Consider the following 18180-nt stretch of genomic DNA (forward strand, 5'->3'; position numbering starts at 1 on the left):
ATGCATGTAATAGATAGAAGTTTTGATAAAGACCTATCAAAATTGAGGGCTTACCAGGGTCTCCGGTTTATATAACCTCATTGGAATAACCAATAGTAAATGGTATTAAACCTTGCAGGTAGAATGGTACAAAATATTGAGCGATAATTGCGTAATCTAGCTAAACTAATTTATTCCCAGAAAACAGGTAAAAAACATACATTAAAAAACAGCTTCTTTACAGTGATAATAGAATTAGTCAACTCCTAGTAAACCAAGGATTTGGCTACCACAAACAAAGTTCAGACCATTTGGAAGTATTATTATTATTTTTTTTTTTATTATCTTTGACTTATAAGGCGCCACAAAGGGCCCGCTGCGCCGTACATTGCATATACAGAAAACAGAACCAAGACACAACATGATACAAAAATATATACAAACACAGGTGACGGGGTAAAGCAAATCGGATTATATCTAGGACAGATATTGAAAGGGATGGTAGAAATCAGCTAGAAGAAGGCCAAAGCTTAAGAGGACAGGGAAAACAGGGCTAGGGAAGCAGGCCAAGAGGTACAGAGGGTGATGGAATAGTAGAAGGAGCACACAAGGAAAGAGAGCCCTGCTCATGAGAGCTTACATGCTAAAGGGAAGGGGGAGACACAAATAGGGTGGTACTAACTGGGGAGAGAGCCAGGACAGGGAAGTTAGGAGGAGGACTGATGGGAGAGAGGCAGCAAGTACTAAATCCGCAGTAATGGTAAACACCCAGGAAACGCCACTTACAGTAATGGTAAAACTATTTTTTTCTCCACACAAACATATGGTCTGTGACCATATTTATTAAATTACATGTTATGCTTACTTAGCTGTAATTTGTCTACGCTGTGGAAAATTGCAGGATTAATGTATTTGTTTTTCACAATGGCCCAGTTCTGGGTAAATCAAAAACAAAAGTACAGTTAATTATATATATCTCTATATATATTTTTTACTTATCCCGGCATATAGCACCTTTGTAGAAATAAACCTTAAGTGAATGCGACTGCACCAGTATGCTGTCTAATGCAGTAAGGATGAAGTGTGTTTATGTGAAGAAAGGACAGACATAAAGCAGCGGGAGTTTCCCTCCAGTTCTTGGCTGCTTCCCAGCAGTTCAGCACTAAATCTTTCCGCAGAGTCTTGGAAGTCGTTACACAGCAGTCTGAATGTGCTGTGGGTGCACTAATCCTAATGATTGTGTGCAGCTGAGAATGGAAAAATGTTGTGTCTTCCAAGGGAAATCCAACTTTACTGTTTCAGATCAGCTTGTGTACTGCAAGGATACATTCAGAGACTTAACCCTTGCCCTGACATTCTTCTCCAGTGCATTTCTTCAGCATTCTGTCTACTTGGTGCCGGGATGTGTTATATGATGGAAGCTCTACATCCTAAAGGCAAACCAAGCTTACTTCTCCTGATATACAGCTGAGAATTATTTTGTAAGACCTCTAATGTTCTGCTGTAAACTGAACAGTTATTGTAAAGGGCAGATCCTTTTCATCCTCACTACTTGTACTAATTTCACCAATCTACCATCTTCCCGGACAGCTTGATGATGTTGTGATATTTTTCCTCCTTCGGACATGGAAACCATAACTATGGGTAGCTTCCTTTGACCGGTTAGGTAGAGACAGGTAAAAAAAAAACACAAGGTAGCTTGTCCACTTCGCCTGTTTTTGCATAGGTAGTGTTTGTAATTTTCTGTAGGTAGGGGGTTTACCTTCCTTTTGAGATCCTGGCAACACATCAGTGAATGCTGCAAGGGGTGGATGGGCTGGCTAACCTGGGCACATCAGACCTTGGGACAATAATCATGCAGTACAATTGAATTTGGTCCCAGTTCATGGTTGTCAGCAGTTGGTGCAAGTGCGAAAATCTCATCAGAGGGCTCAAAGATGGAAGACCAAGCTTTGTGAGCTGGATCCGCTTCACAGATGGAGCTTTAATTGGATCCCAAACAGCCAAAGAGCGCCCACAGTAGGTACGCCCCTAAGTATAGGGATACTTTTGTATGGTATTTTTTTCTGTAGTTTGTAATTTAGTTATCTTCAGTACTGTTGTAGAGCCTGGAGAGAGAAAAAACTGCAACATACAAAGAGTATATGGAGTCTGTGATAAGCCTTTAACGAAAGGAGTGGAATGTTTTGTGCAGTATGCAATTCACAAGCAAGGGAATAAGCAGTCACCAGAAGAATATAATCATATCATTATAGAATGGATGAGAGAGGCATTTGTCACTAAGGAAGATTTGTGTGCTCTGCATGGGTGAAAAAGACCAAGGTCTCAAGCATAGATTTGGAAGTCATGTGTGTGCAATCGGATGGCGATTCCCCAGCAGATGTGGAGGACTCCTCTAGTAAGGCGTCTGGGGAAATTAAGGAGTTACCCAGAATTTTTAATCTGGAAAAAGTGGAACGTTTGTTAAAACTTATTTATAGATTTATGATTATGAATCTGGAGCAGCCTTCCACCGAGCCCCAAATATCCCTCTTTGAGCAACGTAGTAATAAGGGTAGAGTTTTTCCATTACATTAAGTGGTAAGGAATATGGTATTGAAGGAATGGACACATGTAGATAAGCATCAACCTAAGTTGGGTAGGTTGGATCGTTTGTACCTCTTTGATGCTGAGGGGGTTCACCGAAGGTTGATGCTTCAGTGGCAAGTCTGTCTTCTAGAACTACAATTCCTATTAATGATGGTGGTCCTCATAGAGAGCCCATGTATAGAAAAATGGAGAGTTGTTTTAAGAAGTCGTTTGTGTCTTCGGGAATTACTAGAGCCTAAGTGGTACGTGCACCTAGGCTATGGGGTGAGACTCTTTTTATACAGGATATGGAAAAAGGTAACCTACTTATGTGAAGCATCTCTGGATACTATTGTGTTCTCAGCCAGGTCGATAGCCTCATCAGCGGTGGCTAGAAGAACCCTCTGGCTGTGCCCTTGGGCAGCAGGTGCTCAGTCGAAAAAAAAAATTCCTGGCCAGCCTTCTGTTTGAAGGATTCCTGCTCTTGGAGATAAATTAGGACACTTGTACAGAAGTCCTTTGGGGCTATGTCTAATTGTTTGCCACAAGATAGAACGTATAAAATACTCTGCTTTTGCCATCAGCATTTTAGAGATGTGAGGAGCTATGAGCCAGGGAGGCATTATGGCACACACAATATGCACACCTCCACTAAGCAGTCCTTTCATATTTACAAGAGCAAAAGAAGGAAGGTCAAATCAGAGAGCCTAGCAATGACTTACCAGATCCTTTCCCAATTTGGGGGCAGTATAGCACATTATGCAGACATATGATCCCACTCCATCACAGATCACTAGGTGTTGAATATTGTAAAAAAAATGGGTACAAAATAGATTTTCATCATTAATCCAAAACAAATCTGTTTATTCAGTCCAAAGATCCGTCTACCACGGTGGAATTAGTAGCCCTACAAGATAGTCTGCAAACATTTTGCAATTTTCCCTGTTCCAGCAGACAAAAAGGCAAAGGGTTTTACTCCAGACTCTTCCTGGTTATAAAGGCATCATGGTCCTTTTGCACAATCCTAGATTTTAAAGGCTCAGCAAGTTTGTCACCAGATTTTTCCTTATCAGGTCTTTGAATTCCCTTCTCATGTACATAGGATAAGGGGACTTTCTCACATTTATACATCTTCAGAATGCCTCTTTCCATATCCCTTTGGCTGTTCATCGCAGAAAGTTTCTCTTATTTTGTGTACTGGGCCAACACTTTCAGATCACTTGCCCGCATTTCGGGCTGTCAACAACTTGGAGGAAATTTACCATGGTGCTAGTCACACATGGTCTAATGGAGGAAAAAAAGGGTCAATATATGGCCTTATTTGGAAAACATTCTTGTGGTGCGGAATTCAGAGATCAGTGTCAAATGCAAGACTACTCAAGTAAAGCAGTTCCTAAATCAGTATGGCTAGATTGTGAACAAGGTAAAAAGTCATCTTATCCCACCACAAAAGATTCAGTTCCTAGGAGTCCAGAGAGACACTGTACAGTATAGGCTATCATTGTCACACGACCCAGTCCCTAGCATATCAGCTGCAAACTCAGAGGAAAGTTTTAGTAAAGAAAGGTCTGTGATTGGTAGGGATGCTCTAATCCACCATAGGAATAATCCCATGGGCGAAATGGCATACTCAAGATCTCCAGTTGAAGCTCACAAGGAAATGGAACTACAGGTGGATTTTTCTGAACCAGGTTGTTGCCCTGTCAAGAAGCCCCAGACAGTCCCTCAGATGGTGGCTAAGCCCAAACTTAAGAGAAAAAGGATGTCTCTGCTGAAGCTGGAATTAATATTTTTAACAGATGCCATTCTTACAGGGTTGAGGAGCTCACCTGCAAGGACAAGTGCAAGTAAAGTGGTCTTAAATTGAGACAAGTCTTCACGTAAACCTCCTAGAAATGAGACCAGTGTGCAAATGGGTTCTACACTAGCATTCTTATCTGAAAGGAAGGTATCACAGAATTTTCACAGAGAACAGAACATTGATAGATGGGCAGAAAAGAATCTGATGGCACTTTCAGAATTAAATATAGCAGTAGAAGAGAACATAGTAGCAGACTACCTAAGCCAGAAGCAGATTCACCCAGGAGAGTGGTCTCTCCACCAAGAGGTGTTACACCAACTAGTGGATGGGTATAGTCTTCAACAAGTGGAAGCCATAGCGCAAGAAGAAATGCAAAGGTCCCCAGGTTTTTCACTCAAAACAGGGATCCAAAATCAAAAGGGAAAGATGCTTCTGATTATTTCATGTACATTCCAGATGGGGTATGTCTTCCCTCCATTTTCATTGCTCTCTTGCATGCTAAGAAAGATTTGAAAGGAAAAGGTAGACGTTATGGCAATTCTTCCATTTTGTCCTTGTCAACTGTGGTTTCCAGTAGCCTGAGAAATGCTCAGAGAGCAGCAGTGGCCTCTGCCAGCTCTGCTGTGCCAGGGTCCGATTCTGAATTCAGATCTTGAGAAACTGGCTTTTATGGCTTGTAGACTTAGTGAACCAGCTCAGAGTAATAGGAGTGTCAGAACAGGTAATCATTACCTTATTACAGACAAGAATGAAGAATTCTTCAGATATCTATTACAGACTCTGGAAGAAGCTTGTCTCTTGGTGTGGCCACAGATTGAATCCAATACCAGCCACTATTTTGCAGATCCTAGACTTACTCCAGGATAGGCTCAAGAAAGGCCTTGCGGTATCTACTCTTAAGGTACAGGTATCAGCATTAAGCGTATTCTTGGAAACCAAGGTAGCCTCTCAAGCTCTGATCCGTTTTGAACCTCTGCAGAAAGTCTCCTTGAGATGGATGACATTGAAAATAGTTTTCTTGATAGCAATTGCATCTGCTCACAGATGGAGGGAGTTGCAAGCTCCATGGTACAAGGAATTGTTTCTCAATATCTACTTGGATAATGGTACTCCAAGCCAAGCCAGAATTTCTGTCAAAGGTGGTATCTAGATTCCACAGTTATCAGGAAGTAGTGGTGCCATCCTTTTATCCAAATCCAAAAGATAGAAATGAGAGAAAATTGCATTCACTGGATCTAGTGAGAGCAATATCCATATATCTGTCTAGAACAGAAGGAATCAGGAAGAAGGAAAAGCTCCTTGTGATGACGAAAGGGCCCACTCAACTGGAGCAGTGGCAACATCTTGAGCAAGCAAGGTTCAAGGTTCAGTGGCACAGCTCTGTAAAGCAGCTGGATGGTCATCTATTCACACCTCAGATGCTTAGTTTGGAAGAGATGTTCTTAGTTCAGCTTACAAATAACTTTTTAATTTGCAGCATATGTGGATGAGTTTGTTCATTATGTGGCCCTCCCTATTGTATAAGCTTTAGTACAGCCCATCATTATGGCTGCCATGCAGTCCATTAGAGAACAGAACGGATTATTTACCATTAATTCCTTTTCTTTGAGGGACTCCCATCGCAGCCCAATTTCCCACCCATGTTTGTATTGTTGTGTTTATGAAGTAAGCTTAGGGAAGTCTGTTGTCATTTATTTGTATAACGCCACCATATTATGCAACACTTTCCAGAGCTCATTGAATCATTTACATTAGTCCCTAACCCCACTGGAGCTTACAGTCTAAATTCTCTACCCCATACTACACACTAGGTTCCAATTTCTCAGAAGCCAGTTAGCCTACGGGTAGGTTTGTAGACTGTGGAAGAATCCCAGGGGAAGCCCACACAAACAAGGAGAGAACATACAAACACCACATGGATAGTGTCCTGGTCAGGATCAAATCCAGGGCCCCAGCACTGTGAGGCAACAATACTGACCACAGTGCCACCTGCAAATCTCTTAGACCAGGGGTAGGCAATCTTAAACACTCAAAGAGCCATTTGGACCCGTTTTCAAGAGAAAAAAACCTCGGGAGCCACAAAACCCTTTTGACATCTAAAATGACAATTGTCCATTTTTATTATGCAAATGATGGAAAAGAGCGCCTGCCGGCGAGAACTTACGTTCTAGAATTAATTTCCTGGGGTCCAGTTTCATCTGAGATCATTGCTAGTCTGCGCCACTGGAGCTGATAGGTAATATTCTATATTAATATTTCTTTTCTGGAACTCCATGTAAAACTGGATCTACAATTTCCATAGGAAAGGGTAACTAATATGGTTAAAAATATACATTTTATAAGTCTTTTCTTAAGGTACCAAACAGGGCACTCTAACTGCTAAATGAGGTTAACGTCAATGATATTGCTCTATAATCCGTGGGAAATATTTGACATATTTTTAAGGAACCTGTTGCTTACCTGTGAATGTGGCCATCTTTAAAGTCCTGCCTATCAGTTTACTAGAAACTACTGTCTTCTCTCCCCTCTTGTAGGTTCCTTTTTTATTATTCAGCCCCAAAGAAATTATTTATTTTTATTTACTATTTAACTTCTCTTATCTGATCTTCTCCTCTCTGCTCCTCCTCGGCGCGCTCTCTGCTGACAGGACCTTAGGGTCACGTCGGCGTCATTCAGCCAGCAGGGAGCTGTGGCGGGGGGGAAGGGAAGCTTTCTCCTCTGCCGGCTCTCATTAGTTTTTTATATTTTTCAATCGGAATTAGTTTAGCAAAGGGGGTGACAGAGAGGCGCTCTGTCCCCCCCCTTTGCCACTGACACCCGGAGCTGCAGCTGATGGCTGAAAGAGCCGCGGGTTGCCGACCCCCGTCTTAGACTATGCAACCATTTTCTGTTGCACAAATTCCATGTAACTCCCATTTATGTAAATAGATGCTATTGTGCTATTGCTGACTTGCAGCAGGACTAAACCATAACATGTTTACATTTTTTAACAGTTGCTTGCAGACCTTATTGAAAACAGTTGCCAATCCTATCATCTGTCTTGTTCGGTTAGTCAAACAAAACCATATGACTAAAATGACTCATGTAGAGTAATGAACAAGCAATGTTTGCCTTTTTTTGTGCTGTGTGCATCAGCAGTAAAACTATTTGTTGTTGATTGGGTAGGTGCAGTAGACATAGAAGTTCCTATTTTCAGACCCAACCGGGGAGAAACAAAATTACACAAATGTAAAAAACACAGGGGTCATAAAGTAAATCCATTTAAATAAACTGTACAGAAAAAATAAAAACAAATAAGGCAAAAGCATTGCAAGTGAAAAATTGCATATAAGGTAAAATATATATCAAGTGAAAACAAAATACAAGATATGTAAGAGGGGAGTAGGGTTTCTAGGATGAGGGAGCTGTTCATGACCTTTATTAAAACTGACATGGGTGGCTGCCTTACATACCAAGCAAAGCATGGATATCCAATATTTAGTGGCTAGTGAGAAAGCTCATACACCCATGTTGGTTCTGCATTTAGGAATGTGAAGAGCTGCTTGGTCTGTGTATGTGCTGCAGAGAGGCAAGAGGGTCCTGATCTGGCAATATGGTGAGAGTGCCAAAGTAAGAAGTCTGTAGGTGGAAGTTTTGGTGACATTTTAGGTGGACCTAGAGTTGACAATGTTCCAGCAACAAGCTGGATGTGGAGACATAGGAGCAGATAGCATTGTAGGCAATGTCCCATCTATGTATAGAGGATTTTGACGCCAAGATAAAAGTATTTGGATATGGATAAACTAGCTTGTGCCACAGCTGGTCTAGCTCGGGGAGTAAGGGCATAGCTCAGTGGTTCTCAAACTGTGCACCGTGGTTCCCTAGGGTGCCGCGGCCAGGGCCGGTGGAGACTACTTGTTAATTATTTTGGTATGGGGTACCTTGAAAACATTTTGAAGAGCCTAAGGATGTCTCAAACTGAGAAAGTTTGGAATCCACTGGCCTAGCTGCTTCTGTCTTTTTGCATTTACAGATTTACAAATAGTTGTAATGTGCAGGTCAAAATCTAGTGATTTATTCAGAGCAACAGCTAAATGTTTAAAGGATCTCACATTCTCCAGACAGGAGGGAGTCGCCACATTAATTAATGAATGATGCAATGCCATTACATAATGTGTTTGTCTAGGTGTAAAAATCTATGCGAATGCATTTCAGAGTTATTCAGTAACCCAAAAAAGGTAAAAATGGCTAGTTGTGTTTATTTTCACCTAATTGTGTATATTTCTATATCTATATCACAGCAAGGTCTCTTGCCTCCACCTGCTGCCACAAAGGAACAAGACATCACCCCGTCTCATGATGAGGAGATGGAAGTGGAAGAGAGTGGAGCAGAAGAGATGGCGAATAAAGTAGAGTCGGAGAGCCCTGTTGCAGAATCAAAGTCGTTAAAGCCAGACAAGAAGGCAGATCCTGTACAGACAAAAGAGAATGAATTGAGGGCCCTTTCAGCCGAGAGAGACGAGCATAAGAAAGAACCTACTAATACAAAAGAGACCTGTGAGAAAGCATCAGAGGAAATCAAGGGAGATACATGTGAAGTACATGAGCCGGAACACAGCAGGGAAGAGAAACCATCAGATGCACAGGGTGAAGTTCCTGAGACCATAGAAGAAGTTAGCAAGGCAGTGCCACAGGAAGAGGTGGATGCTATGGAAGCTGAAAAGACGGCAGTGAAAGTGGGGGGTGAGAGCAGTCAGCCTGAGGAAGAGAATGTGGAACATCAAAAGATGCCTGATCACCCTGGGAGGGACAGTGACAGTGAATATAGTGAAGATGAAGGGACAGAGGACTAATTTCTCAAAACTTTTCCCCATATATTAGTATACTTTTCTTGCTAAGGGAGGCTGTGGATATTATGCAGATAAAATTACACCACTGTAAGGATTGCACATATGTTTAATATATGTTATTAAAAACAGCCTGGTTAGAAGTGTGTTGGAGTGTGGAAACCATAGCAAGTAAACTGCACTATTGTCTCTGATATTCTGTCGCTATTTATAGTCATGAGAACAGTGGAGCTTTTTTACAAAGTACAATTATCAGCCAAACAGAAAAACAATGCTTAATTGTCTAGAGAATTTGCAAAAATGGGCTCTGTAATTTATTGGTATGTGCTAAGGCTGGCTTATATTCACACCTCCTCAAAGCAGTGGGCACATTCCCAGCCTGTGTATGGGAGGCATACCACTGAGCAGTAGGAGCTGGCTCTTTTGTCTAATATGTATGTCTACCAGGAGATGCATCTCAGTTTAAATGTGCTGCTTCTGTCCCATCTGCAAGTTGTTGAAGGCTGACAGAATCATTCCAATACGCTGGATGAGAAAGGGTTAATGCATGTATTCTCCCTGGCCACAGTAGAGGAGTAAAAGGGGGGGCGGCATACATGATTCACAGTGAATTTCTTCAGGTCCACCCAAACTATGGAAACTTTTTTTGTAAACTTGGCAGTAAAATTTATTTTGTAAAAGAAAATATGCTCTTGTCTACTTATTCCAATGTGTTGTGAGAGTCTCAGATGCTGTTTTTGTGCTATTCTATTGTAAAATAACATGTATGTGCTTATGCTAAAGCAAAGTAGAAGGTTACACAATAAAATAGTTCAATGTAGCTTTATCCTAAAAAGGAAGACGTGTTAAAATAACTACTGAAGGTGAAGATGTGAAGGGTAGGGAGTTGTCACTTCTGCAGCTGATGCCATCCTTGTCTCTCCTACTTGCACCTGCCCAAGGATAACTCATTGTCTTCAGTCTTTCATAGAAATATGTCAAGATTCAAGACTCTTACTACATTTTTCTTTTTACTTTGGTCAACAACTATTCACTCATTTTAAAATTAATTTCAGTTTTGTATCTCTCCCTGTCACAATTTTGCGCCTTGTGTTACCTACAAAAGAGAATGTAGCCTTAATGATATGCTCAGCCATTATAAAAGAAGGGACTCGTACATTGTGGAGATCATACTTGGTGTCTGTTTTCATATGACAACAATATCTTTCCTCGTTCTCACCTCCACTCAAATCTCCCTCGCCATCAACGACACCACAATTTCCTGAGTCACACTTGACTCTGCCCTCTACTTTACTCATATTCAGTCCTGTCAACTTTGAAATATTGCTGGAATATGCCTTTTCTTTAGCCAAGATATAACCAAAACACTTATTCATCCCCTCATCATTTCCAACCACAACTATTGTAACCTCTTTCTGGCATTCCTCTAACTCATTTATCCCCACTTCAATTCATTTTAAATGCCATAAAAAGATTGACCTTCCTCTCTTGCCGCTTCACATACGTCGCACCACTCTACAAATCTCTACATTGGCTCCCCATAGCCTCAAAAATACAATTGCTATTACTTATATAAACCTACAAAGCCTTCATCAACATGACCCCTTTGTACATCTCAAAATCAACATACAACAATCAACATCTCCCTCTTTGATATACCTCTGACCTGTGCTTCCCCTCTAATAACAACCTCTCACTTCTGGCTATGAGACTTCTTCTATGCTACTTATGGAATTTCCTATCACACCTTATTAGACCCCTGCCAGCCTTCAAATCTTAAAACGCTCTGTAAAAAAACAATCCCTCTTCAGTCCTCCATTGCAGTCATTACAGTGGGTTAGTCCCCTTCTAGGCATAGGTAAAGAGAGGAAAATACAAATACTCCCAGGAAGTATATAGTGCACTCCCCCTGTGTCGTCTTCACATCTCTAGCTGAGGTATAAAGGAGATGTAGTAGTTTGTTTTCTGTATGTGGGGCTTCTGTGGTCCCTCGAGTTGTAGGTGGTGCAAGCTGAGGATCAGGACTAGCTACCCAGAAACTGCTAGTTTGCTACCTTAGATAGTAAACGCTGTACATAGAAATGGAGCTTTGTAATTCAATTTTAAAAATGGTGTCCACCTCCACAAGGGTGATTTACGCATGTGCGCCCACCACATCAGGGGATAAAGTGCAATGACAACATATAGGACCGGCCAGTGGAGAACAGCAGAACTGCTAAAATCAGCTTTCCCTGGAAGCACCACTGGCCATCGCAGTGGAAAATTGGAGTACAGGAGTAACCAGACATTTGCCAGCAGAATGGAGTTTGAGTCCAACCACAAACAGCAGAAGAGCTACTGCCCTAGGTAAGCCCCTAGGTTGGGTTGGTTGGTTTTCTAGATTTTTGTAGACAGCCATCTAGTAATACTCTGAAATATCATTACTCTCGTAGTGCCTGTGGACGAGGAGGAAAAAAAAAAAAAAAAAAAAAGAGTGTAAAGCCCAGCAGCATCAGGTCCGTGGCGCCTGTGACAAACTTTTGCCTACTGACTGTGAAGGAGTCTTGTGTAGCTTGTAACTAGCATGGAGCATTTTAAGGAGCTGCTAACCTGGATGGTGAAATCACTTGTGATTAAGGAGGATTTATAAGTTATGCAGGGGATACAGAGACCAAGGATCCAGTGTGACAAGTATGGACTTAGAGGTTTTCCCAATCAGAATTAGACTCTTTGGAAGATATGGATGCGGTCCTATGACAGTGAATCTGGGGAAATCGAAGAAGAGCCCAGACTATTCAATTTGGATAATGTGGAGATTTCTTATGCACATATATAAATCCATGGGGGTGGATGAATCTCCAACCTCCACTGCTGCTCAGAAGTCTTTCTTTGAGAATTGTAGTAATAGAAATAGTTTTTCCTGTGCACCAAGTAGTAAATGATTTAATTCTTAAAGAATGGAATCAAGTAGAAAAACTTTTGTCTAACTGGAAAAGATTAGAATGCATGTAGTTCAGTTTCAAAAGTGGATGCAGCAATCAGCCTAGACTACTATTCTTTTAGAAGCTACAAAAGATCCTATGGAAGAGATCCTATGTAACTACCTTTAAACTAGGGGTAGTTAAGGCTTCAGTGGCTAGAGCACTCAGTTTATGGGGAAAAAATCTTCATATAGATGTCCAGGAAAGTATTAGTAAGTTATGCACATGGGAACAGATTTTCTTTGCAAGGTATCATTGGAAACCATTACATTTTCGGCCAGAATTATGGCTTCACCAACTGTAGCTAGAAGAGTTCTCTGGCTGCCTCCATGGGCAGAAGGCTCAATATAAAAACAGTTTAGCAATACTCTCCTTTGAATGTTCCTTGCTCTTTGGTGATAATCTAGACACCGTGATGCAGAGGTTTTCTTGGGGTATATCTAACTGTCTGCATTATTGAAATTTGATGTATTTCCCTTCCTCATCTCATTAACACTGTAACAATGTACAAAGTTATAAGCTTAGGAGACAATACACTAGACAAGGTGGTACCACTGCATCTGAACAACCCTTTTGGGCATTCAGGCTTGTTGGTGGCAGGATCAAAGAGTATGCAGAGGTATGAACACATTCTATTCAAGTTCAGTGGGTTCCGAGCATTGTCAGGAAAGGTTAGAAGGTTGATTTTCATCATGTTTCTTGAGGAATTACTTTGTCAGATGAAGAACCCCTTCAGCTTCAGCAGAGTTGGAAGCTTTACACATCAGTCTGCAAACATTTCAGGGAGCTCAAGTGATCTATCAAAATCTGCTTGGCAATGGGAGGGATTCAGCTAGTATAGGGAGAGTAATTGTATTCTTAAAGTGCCCTGCCTCCTCTTTGGCTAATATTAGTAGCTAATAAATGTAATGCTTTATATTAGGGGAACTTTCTCAAACTATTTGGTGTAACACCACTTGTTGCGCCCCATAGTATAGTGACTGCTAGTTCCATCAAAGGAAGAGGCCAAAGAGGTAAGAAGGGGGTGAATGTTAATTTGTGATGGGATCAGAGCATTTAAAAAATGTCCCAGTTCAATCCTGGGCGGTCTATGTTATTGAAAGTACAGAGTAAAGAGGTTTGAGTATGACGAGAGAGTAATGATCCTTGCTGACAGAGATAAAAATAGAAGTACAGAGATCCAAGTCGAGTAGTTTAATGACCTATCCTTAACTGGGGAGCTAGTTAGTGTATGAGCAGTGTCCAAGTTTAGTCTAACTTCAAGCCCTTTGAGATAGCCTTGACCTTGTCTGGTAATAGTGTGAAGGAATGCTGAGCAGAGAACTGGCATGGAGAGAGAGTAACATTGGAGAGATACGCTTGGCAGATTTCAGTGTGACAACCATGTGGCACTGCAGAGACAATTAGTGTAGTTATGGGCATGCTGGGACCAATAGTGTGTAAACCCCACCGTCAATAATATTTCGCCAGTGATAGTTTTGCATGTGTAGGCCTGCTTAACAAGCATTGTGGCGGTACATGTACTGCCTCACTACTTGTTCTGTTATCTCCATGTCAGGAAAGTGGTAGCAGAAGAAAATCATTGAAAAAATGCTTTACTATTTGACTAAATCATTTTTGTTTTTTAAATATTTTAAACTTTTTTTTTTTAACATTTTATTTATTAGTAGAGCTGAAAGCCCAAGTCAGACTTTCAGTTCCACTGCCCATGTGCAAACTGGCTAGTGGGGTCACACGTGTACATAGTCCTCGAGACTGGACTGACAAAGGGGTAAGTTAACCCTTACTGTTTTCCTCAGGCGATATTTTATTGACAAATTGCGGATAAATGTATATACTAATCGCTGCATATTGATAGAGCTGCTATTGAATTTATACTCGCATCAGAGACTGAAGTCATGTAGATTGGTTCTCTTAATAACTACAATAAAAGTTACTTTTAGATTCATGACAGCACGAATCTAACAATAATGCCTTGCTTCATATAGTTGATACAGCAATTCTATAGAATATATCAGAACTGGTTACTAGGAAGAAATTACTAGTACATAGTTACAGTGTCGATGCATGTAACATGCAATATTATCTCAGCAAACTTCGGATCACTATCATTCACATAATTCAAACAAGAATACACCAAATGTATTATAATATTCAGCACTACCCAAAATAAATAGAAAAAGTTATTGTCCAAAATAATCCTGTAAAGGTTCCCTTAAACCAGATAGGATTGACTTCCTGAACTTCGTCCCACATAGAAACAAGTATCAACTCCAAATGGGATAGTTGAGGGATAGGCGCTAGGAGGAACATCAAAGGAGCCACAATAGATCAAATGCAAGAAGATATTGGATCAATAAAATATAAATATAATTAATAATACATTTTATGACTTTATTGATCTAAAATCTTCTTGCATTTGATCTATTTCTTACCTTGGTGATATTTTACAGCTGTGCTGCATCCAGTATCGGGGTCACGTTTCCTAAAGGGCTAAGGGGGCTGCCAAAGTGCCCAAAGTCTGCTTGATTTAACACAACTGTAAGTGCACATATTTGATTAAATTATTGATGTAAAATATCCTTACATTTGATCTATTGTGGCTTCCTTGAATGTTTCTCTTAGTCCCTATCCATCAACTTTGATCATTACCGTTATATCATGTTTGCTAAACTTGATCCTCTGCTATAAGTTTTAACTTATCAGGCCCAGAGAATAAAAATAGATGGTAAGAATGGCATATAACATGCAATAAAATATACATTTTATTATGCAGCTGATCAGTACTGAAAAATAGGGACCTTTCCAAAGACGAATTCTTAAACCCTGGGACTATCCTTGGAAATTAAGGATTGTTTTATCTGCAAAGCTTTTCACAGCAAAATAACAGCATCTCAGGATGATGCTACTAGCCTCTAACGTGGGATCCAGCTGAAGTATCCCTCATCTGGTTAGCCCCAATGATAAATAGACCCCATAGTTTGTTTAAAAAAAATTTTTTTTAGCACATTTTGTCCAATCTGCTGATCAATTTTTGCTAGATCTTAATTTGTAATCACTTTACCCTTTGCCACAAACACTTTTACTTATACTCTGTAACTGAATTGTCATAATCTCAACTAAAAACAAATTGCAATTATCCTCACCCCAACCTCACAAAAAAAATAATGAAACACAAAATGAAATACATATGACACTTAGACATTACACAGATAAATGTGTACAGAGCTATCATTTATCCTGCAAACAAATGCTCCCTGTTTAACCGGCTACATGTTGTGATTCTGATGCAATAATGCTCTGTGGGTGCATTATATACAATTACATAGTCTATTGTTTAGCTTGCGTAGCTGGCAGTCACTGAAGCCTGTTTACTTTTACACTTCAAAGCTGCCATTATTGCCAACTAGCTAGTGATGTTGTCTGAAACATTCATGGGTGTAAATACACATTTGTAGGATGCATAAGAAAATGTATTATGGGCCCTCATGTACATAATATGGCACAAACAGCCACTGTATCGTGGCTCCCCCTCTGCTCTTTTGCATTGCCGGGCCCCCTCACCTCCGGACCTCGTGTCGGCCTAACGTCCTGCAGAGGTAGTAGTTAAGCCACTGGCTGCTCTATTCCATTGGGGAGAAAAACAACAAGAGCAGCCAATCACAGCACTGGCTCCTTGAAATTAGGAACTGGTAAATATGGTTATATTGGTAACATGAACCTTGGATCTGCACTGTGTATTCATCACCAAAATGGAGATCTGCAGTGCCATATTTACGTTCATCTGAAAATGTTAATTAATTTAAACTGTTAAATGTTTCTATTAAAACTCTGCTCAGTTTATGTCTTAAATTAATCATGAGAGCAAGGAGACATCAGAACTGTATTTATTGCATGTGTAACCCTTGTTTGCCTGCTGGTGGTATTCCTCTGTAGCAGGGCCATCTTAACAAGATTATGGGCCCCCGGGCAAAGCAGTGCACCGGGGCCCCTAGATATAGATATATAGATATATACAGATACAGATACAGATATAGAGATAGATGGATGTACTTGCTCAGTGACCCTTGAAGGTTTTTTTTGCAGGTTTTTTTCTTTTGCACGATTATTTATTCTCATTAAGAGTGGTGCCTATGGGGCCCCCTTGCCCGTGGGGCCACCGGGCAGCTGCCCATCGTGCCCAATGGAAAAGATGGCCCTGCTCTGTAGTACCCTTGGGTTAGCCACCCAGCTGTAGCTTTGCTCTCTCACCTCGGACTTCTGTAGATAATCAGAATAAAGGTGCCCATGCTGGTTTAATAACAGCAAAGCACCTGTTGTGCAGATACAGCCGGTGTAGCAGTGTACAGTTACCAGAATGGACATCAAGTCCTCTCATACCTGAACAGCAGGGTAACGTTATTCAAATACAGTTCTTATTGCAGCGATAAAAAAATTAATTTTGCCACAACCTAACAGTAATTTCTAACCATGGCAGCTGATCGATAGCTATCTAGAGTGAAGAAACTTACTTATCGCTCTGGATAAGCTCTTCTGCTCTACTAAGCCTGTGCAGAGGCCAGTGCATACATGGGACAGGAAGCTCAGTTTCAGCTTTCAATTCCACTGTTATTACAAACATATAAAAATAAAATAAACTTAATCTAGCAGCCCATATGAATGTGGTAATATATCTACCACCCCACCCCTGTTCATGTCAAAGACTTCTGGACTGAAAAAAAACCATTTAATCAGTAAACATTTGTTTCCAGTTGTCCATTCTGTTACCACCACTCCTGAGGTGACGTTAACAGGATAGGCTTTCATATATAGGCTGAAGTGAAAACAAGCCCTATCTCCAGTGAAAATGCCCATTTGTTTATGTCAATAAGGATTTCACTCTTTCATATATTGCCCCCATTATCTTACTTGCAATAGTTTGTTTCCAGTGACCATTTCACATCTTACAAGTAGTTGTCTCAGCCTCCTCTATCATACCTCACATGCTCTCTGAATGGGTCACTGGGCAAGCACACTCTCACACTTCCCTCACATGCACACCTGGGAGAAAGGCATCCGTGACCAGAAGATATGTCATCAATCTGTGTGGCACTACTGCGCCCAGCATTCTTGGTACCTGGGCATACAAGCTAGAAACCTCAAGAAACACATGCAGGTTTGCTGTCTGTTTCTGTCACAGTATAGCGATCTTCTGATTGAAAACAGTGGAATCTGAGAGAGTAAGAGTAGTAAAGAAGCAATAATTCCTCATAGCCGACGTGTGTGATGCATGACTCTCAGTCAGAGTTAAGGGGAAATGTGATCTCTACAGATATTTGAACTAATATAAAGACATACAAGCCAGGGTGAGTGATTTTTGATCAGACAGCAGAAAAAACGTGGCAATTCCCTAACCCAGTACAACCACCTAGAGAGTTTAAGAGATCCAAGGCAATAATAATAGTAATAATTATAAGACACATGCAGCACCCATTTCTAAGATAGTGCTGTTGTGCAGAGTCTGCAAGGTGGAGTTCTCCAGTTTCACAACAAGTTTCATATGATGACCGACTCTCTCATGGTGAGGAACCAGCTACAGCTTCAATGCTTCAAGCTTTTCTAATACCGTTCAAAACAGAAAGAGTTACCTTCCTAGCTATCAACATATACAAGCTGAAGTTAAAACTTGGCACATCTGAGCACCTAGACGGGTTCAGGATCTTATAATAAGTAAAACAAAAAAACATAGAAAAGATACCATAACTACACAAAGAAAATAGTCAAACTGGAGGATTGTTCCAGCAGAGACAACCTATGCACACGGGGAATACCAGAATACATAACAGATTCTCAGCAGAGGCCATACCTGTAAGACTTACGAACCTTGTACCCTGCTACTACCAATATAGAGTTGTTGATTGACAGAACTCATAGGCTGCTTAAACTAGAAATATCTGGGAGCTGAGCTACCTAGAGATGTCCTACTAAGAATTCCCTTGGTTACAGTGAAAAAAATTATTATGATCAATTATTACCAGTCCTGGAGTAACTCAAAAATTCCACATCA

General features: G+C 40.7%; 1 protein-coding gene across 1 annotated transcript in view; it reads left to right on the forward strand.

Annotated features, from left to right (window-relative positions):
- Positions 1-9859, forward strand: part of AQR (aquarius intron-binding spliceosomal factor) — an 89818-nt gene extending 79959 nt beyond the window's left edge. Inside the window, exon 35 of the mRNA XM_075192720.1 lies at positions 8629-9859. Coding sequence (XP_075048821.1) covers positions 8629-9180 — 552 coding nt within the window. The 3' untranslated portion in view covers positions 9181-9859. The remainder of the gene's footprint in view (positions 1-8628) is intronic.
- The last annotated feature ends 8321 nt before the right edge of the window (positions 9860-18180 follow it).

The sequence above is a fragment of the Mixophyes fleayi genome, chromosome 12, assembly GCF_038048845.1.
Source record: "Mixophyes fleayi isolate aMixFle1 chromosome 12, aMixFle1.hap1, whole genome shotgun sequence".
NCBI lineage: Eukaryota > Metazoa > Chordata > Amphibia > Anura > Limnodynastidae > Mixophyes > Mixophyes fleayi.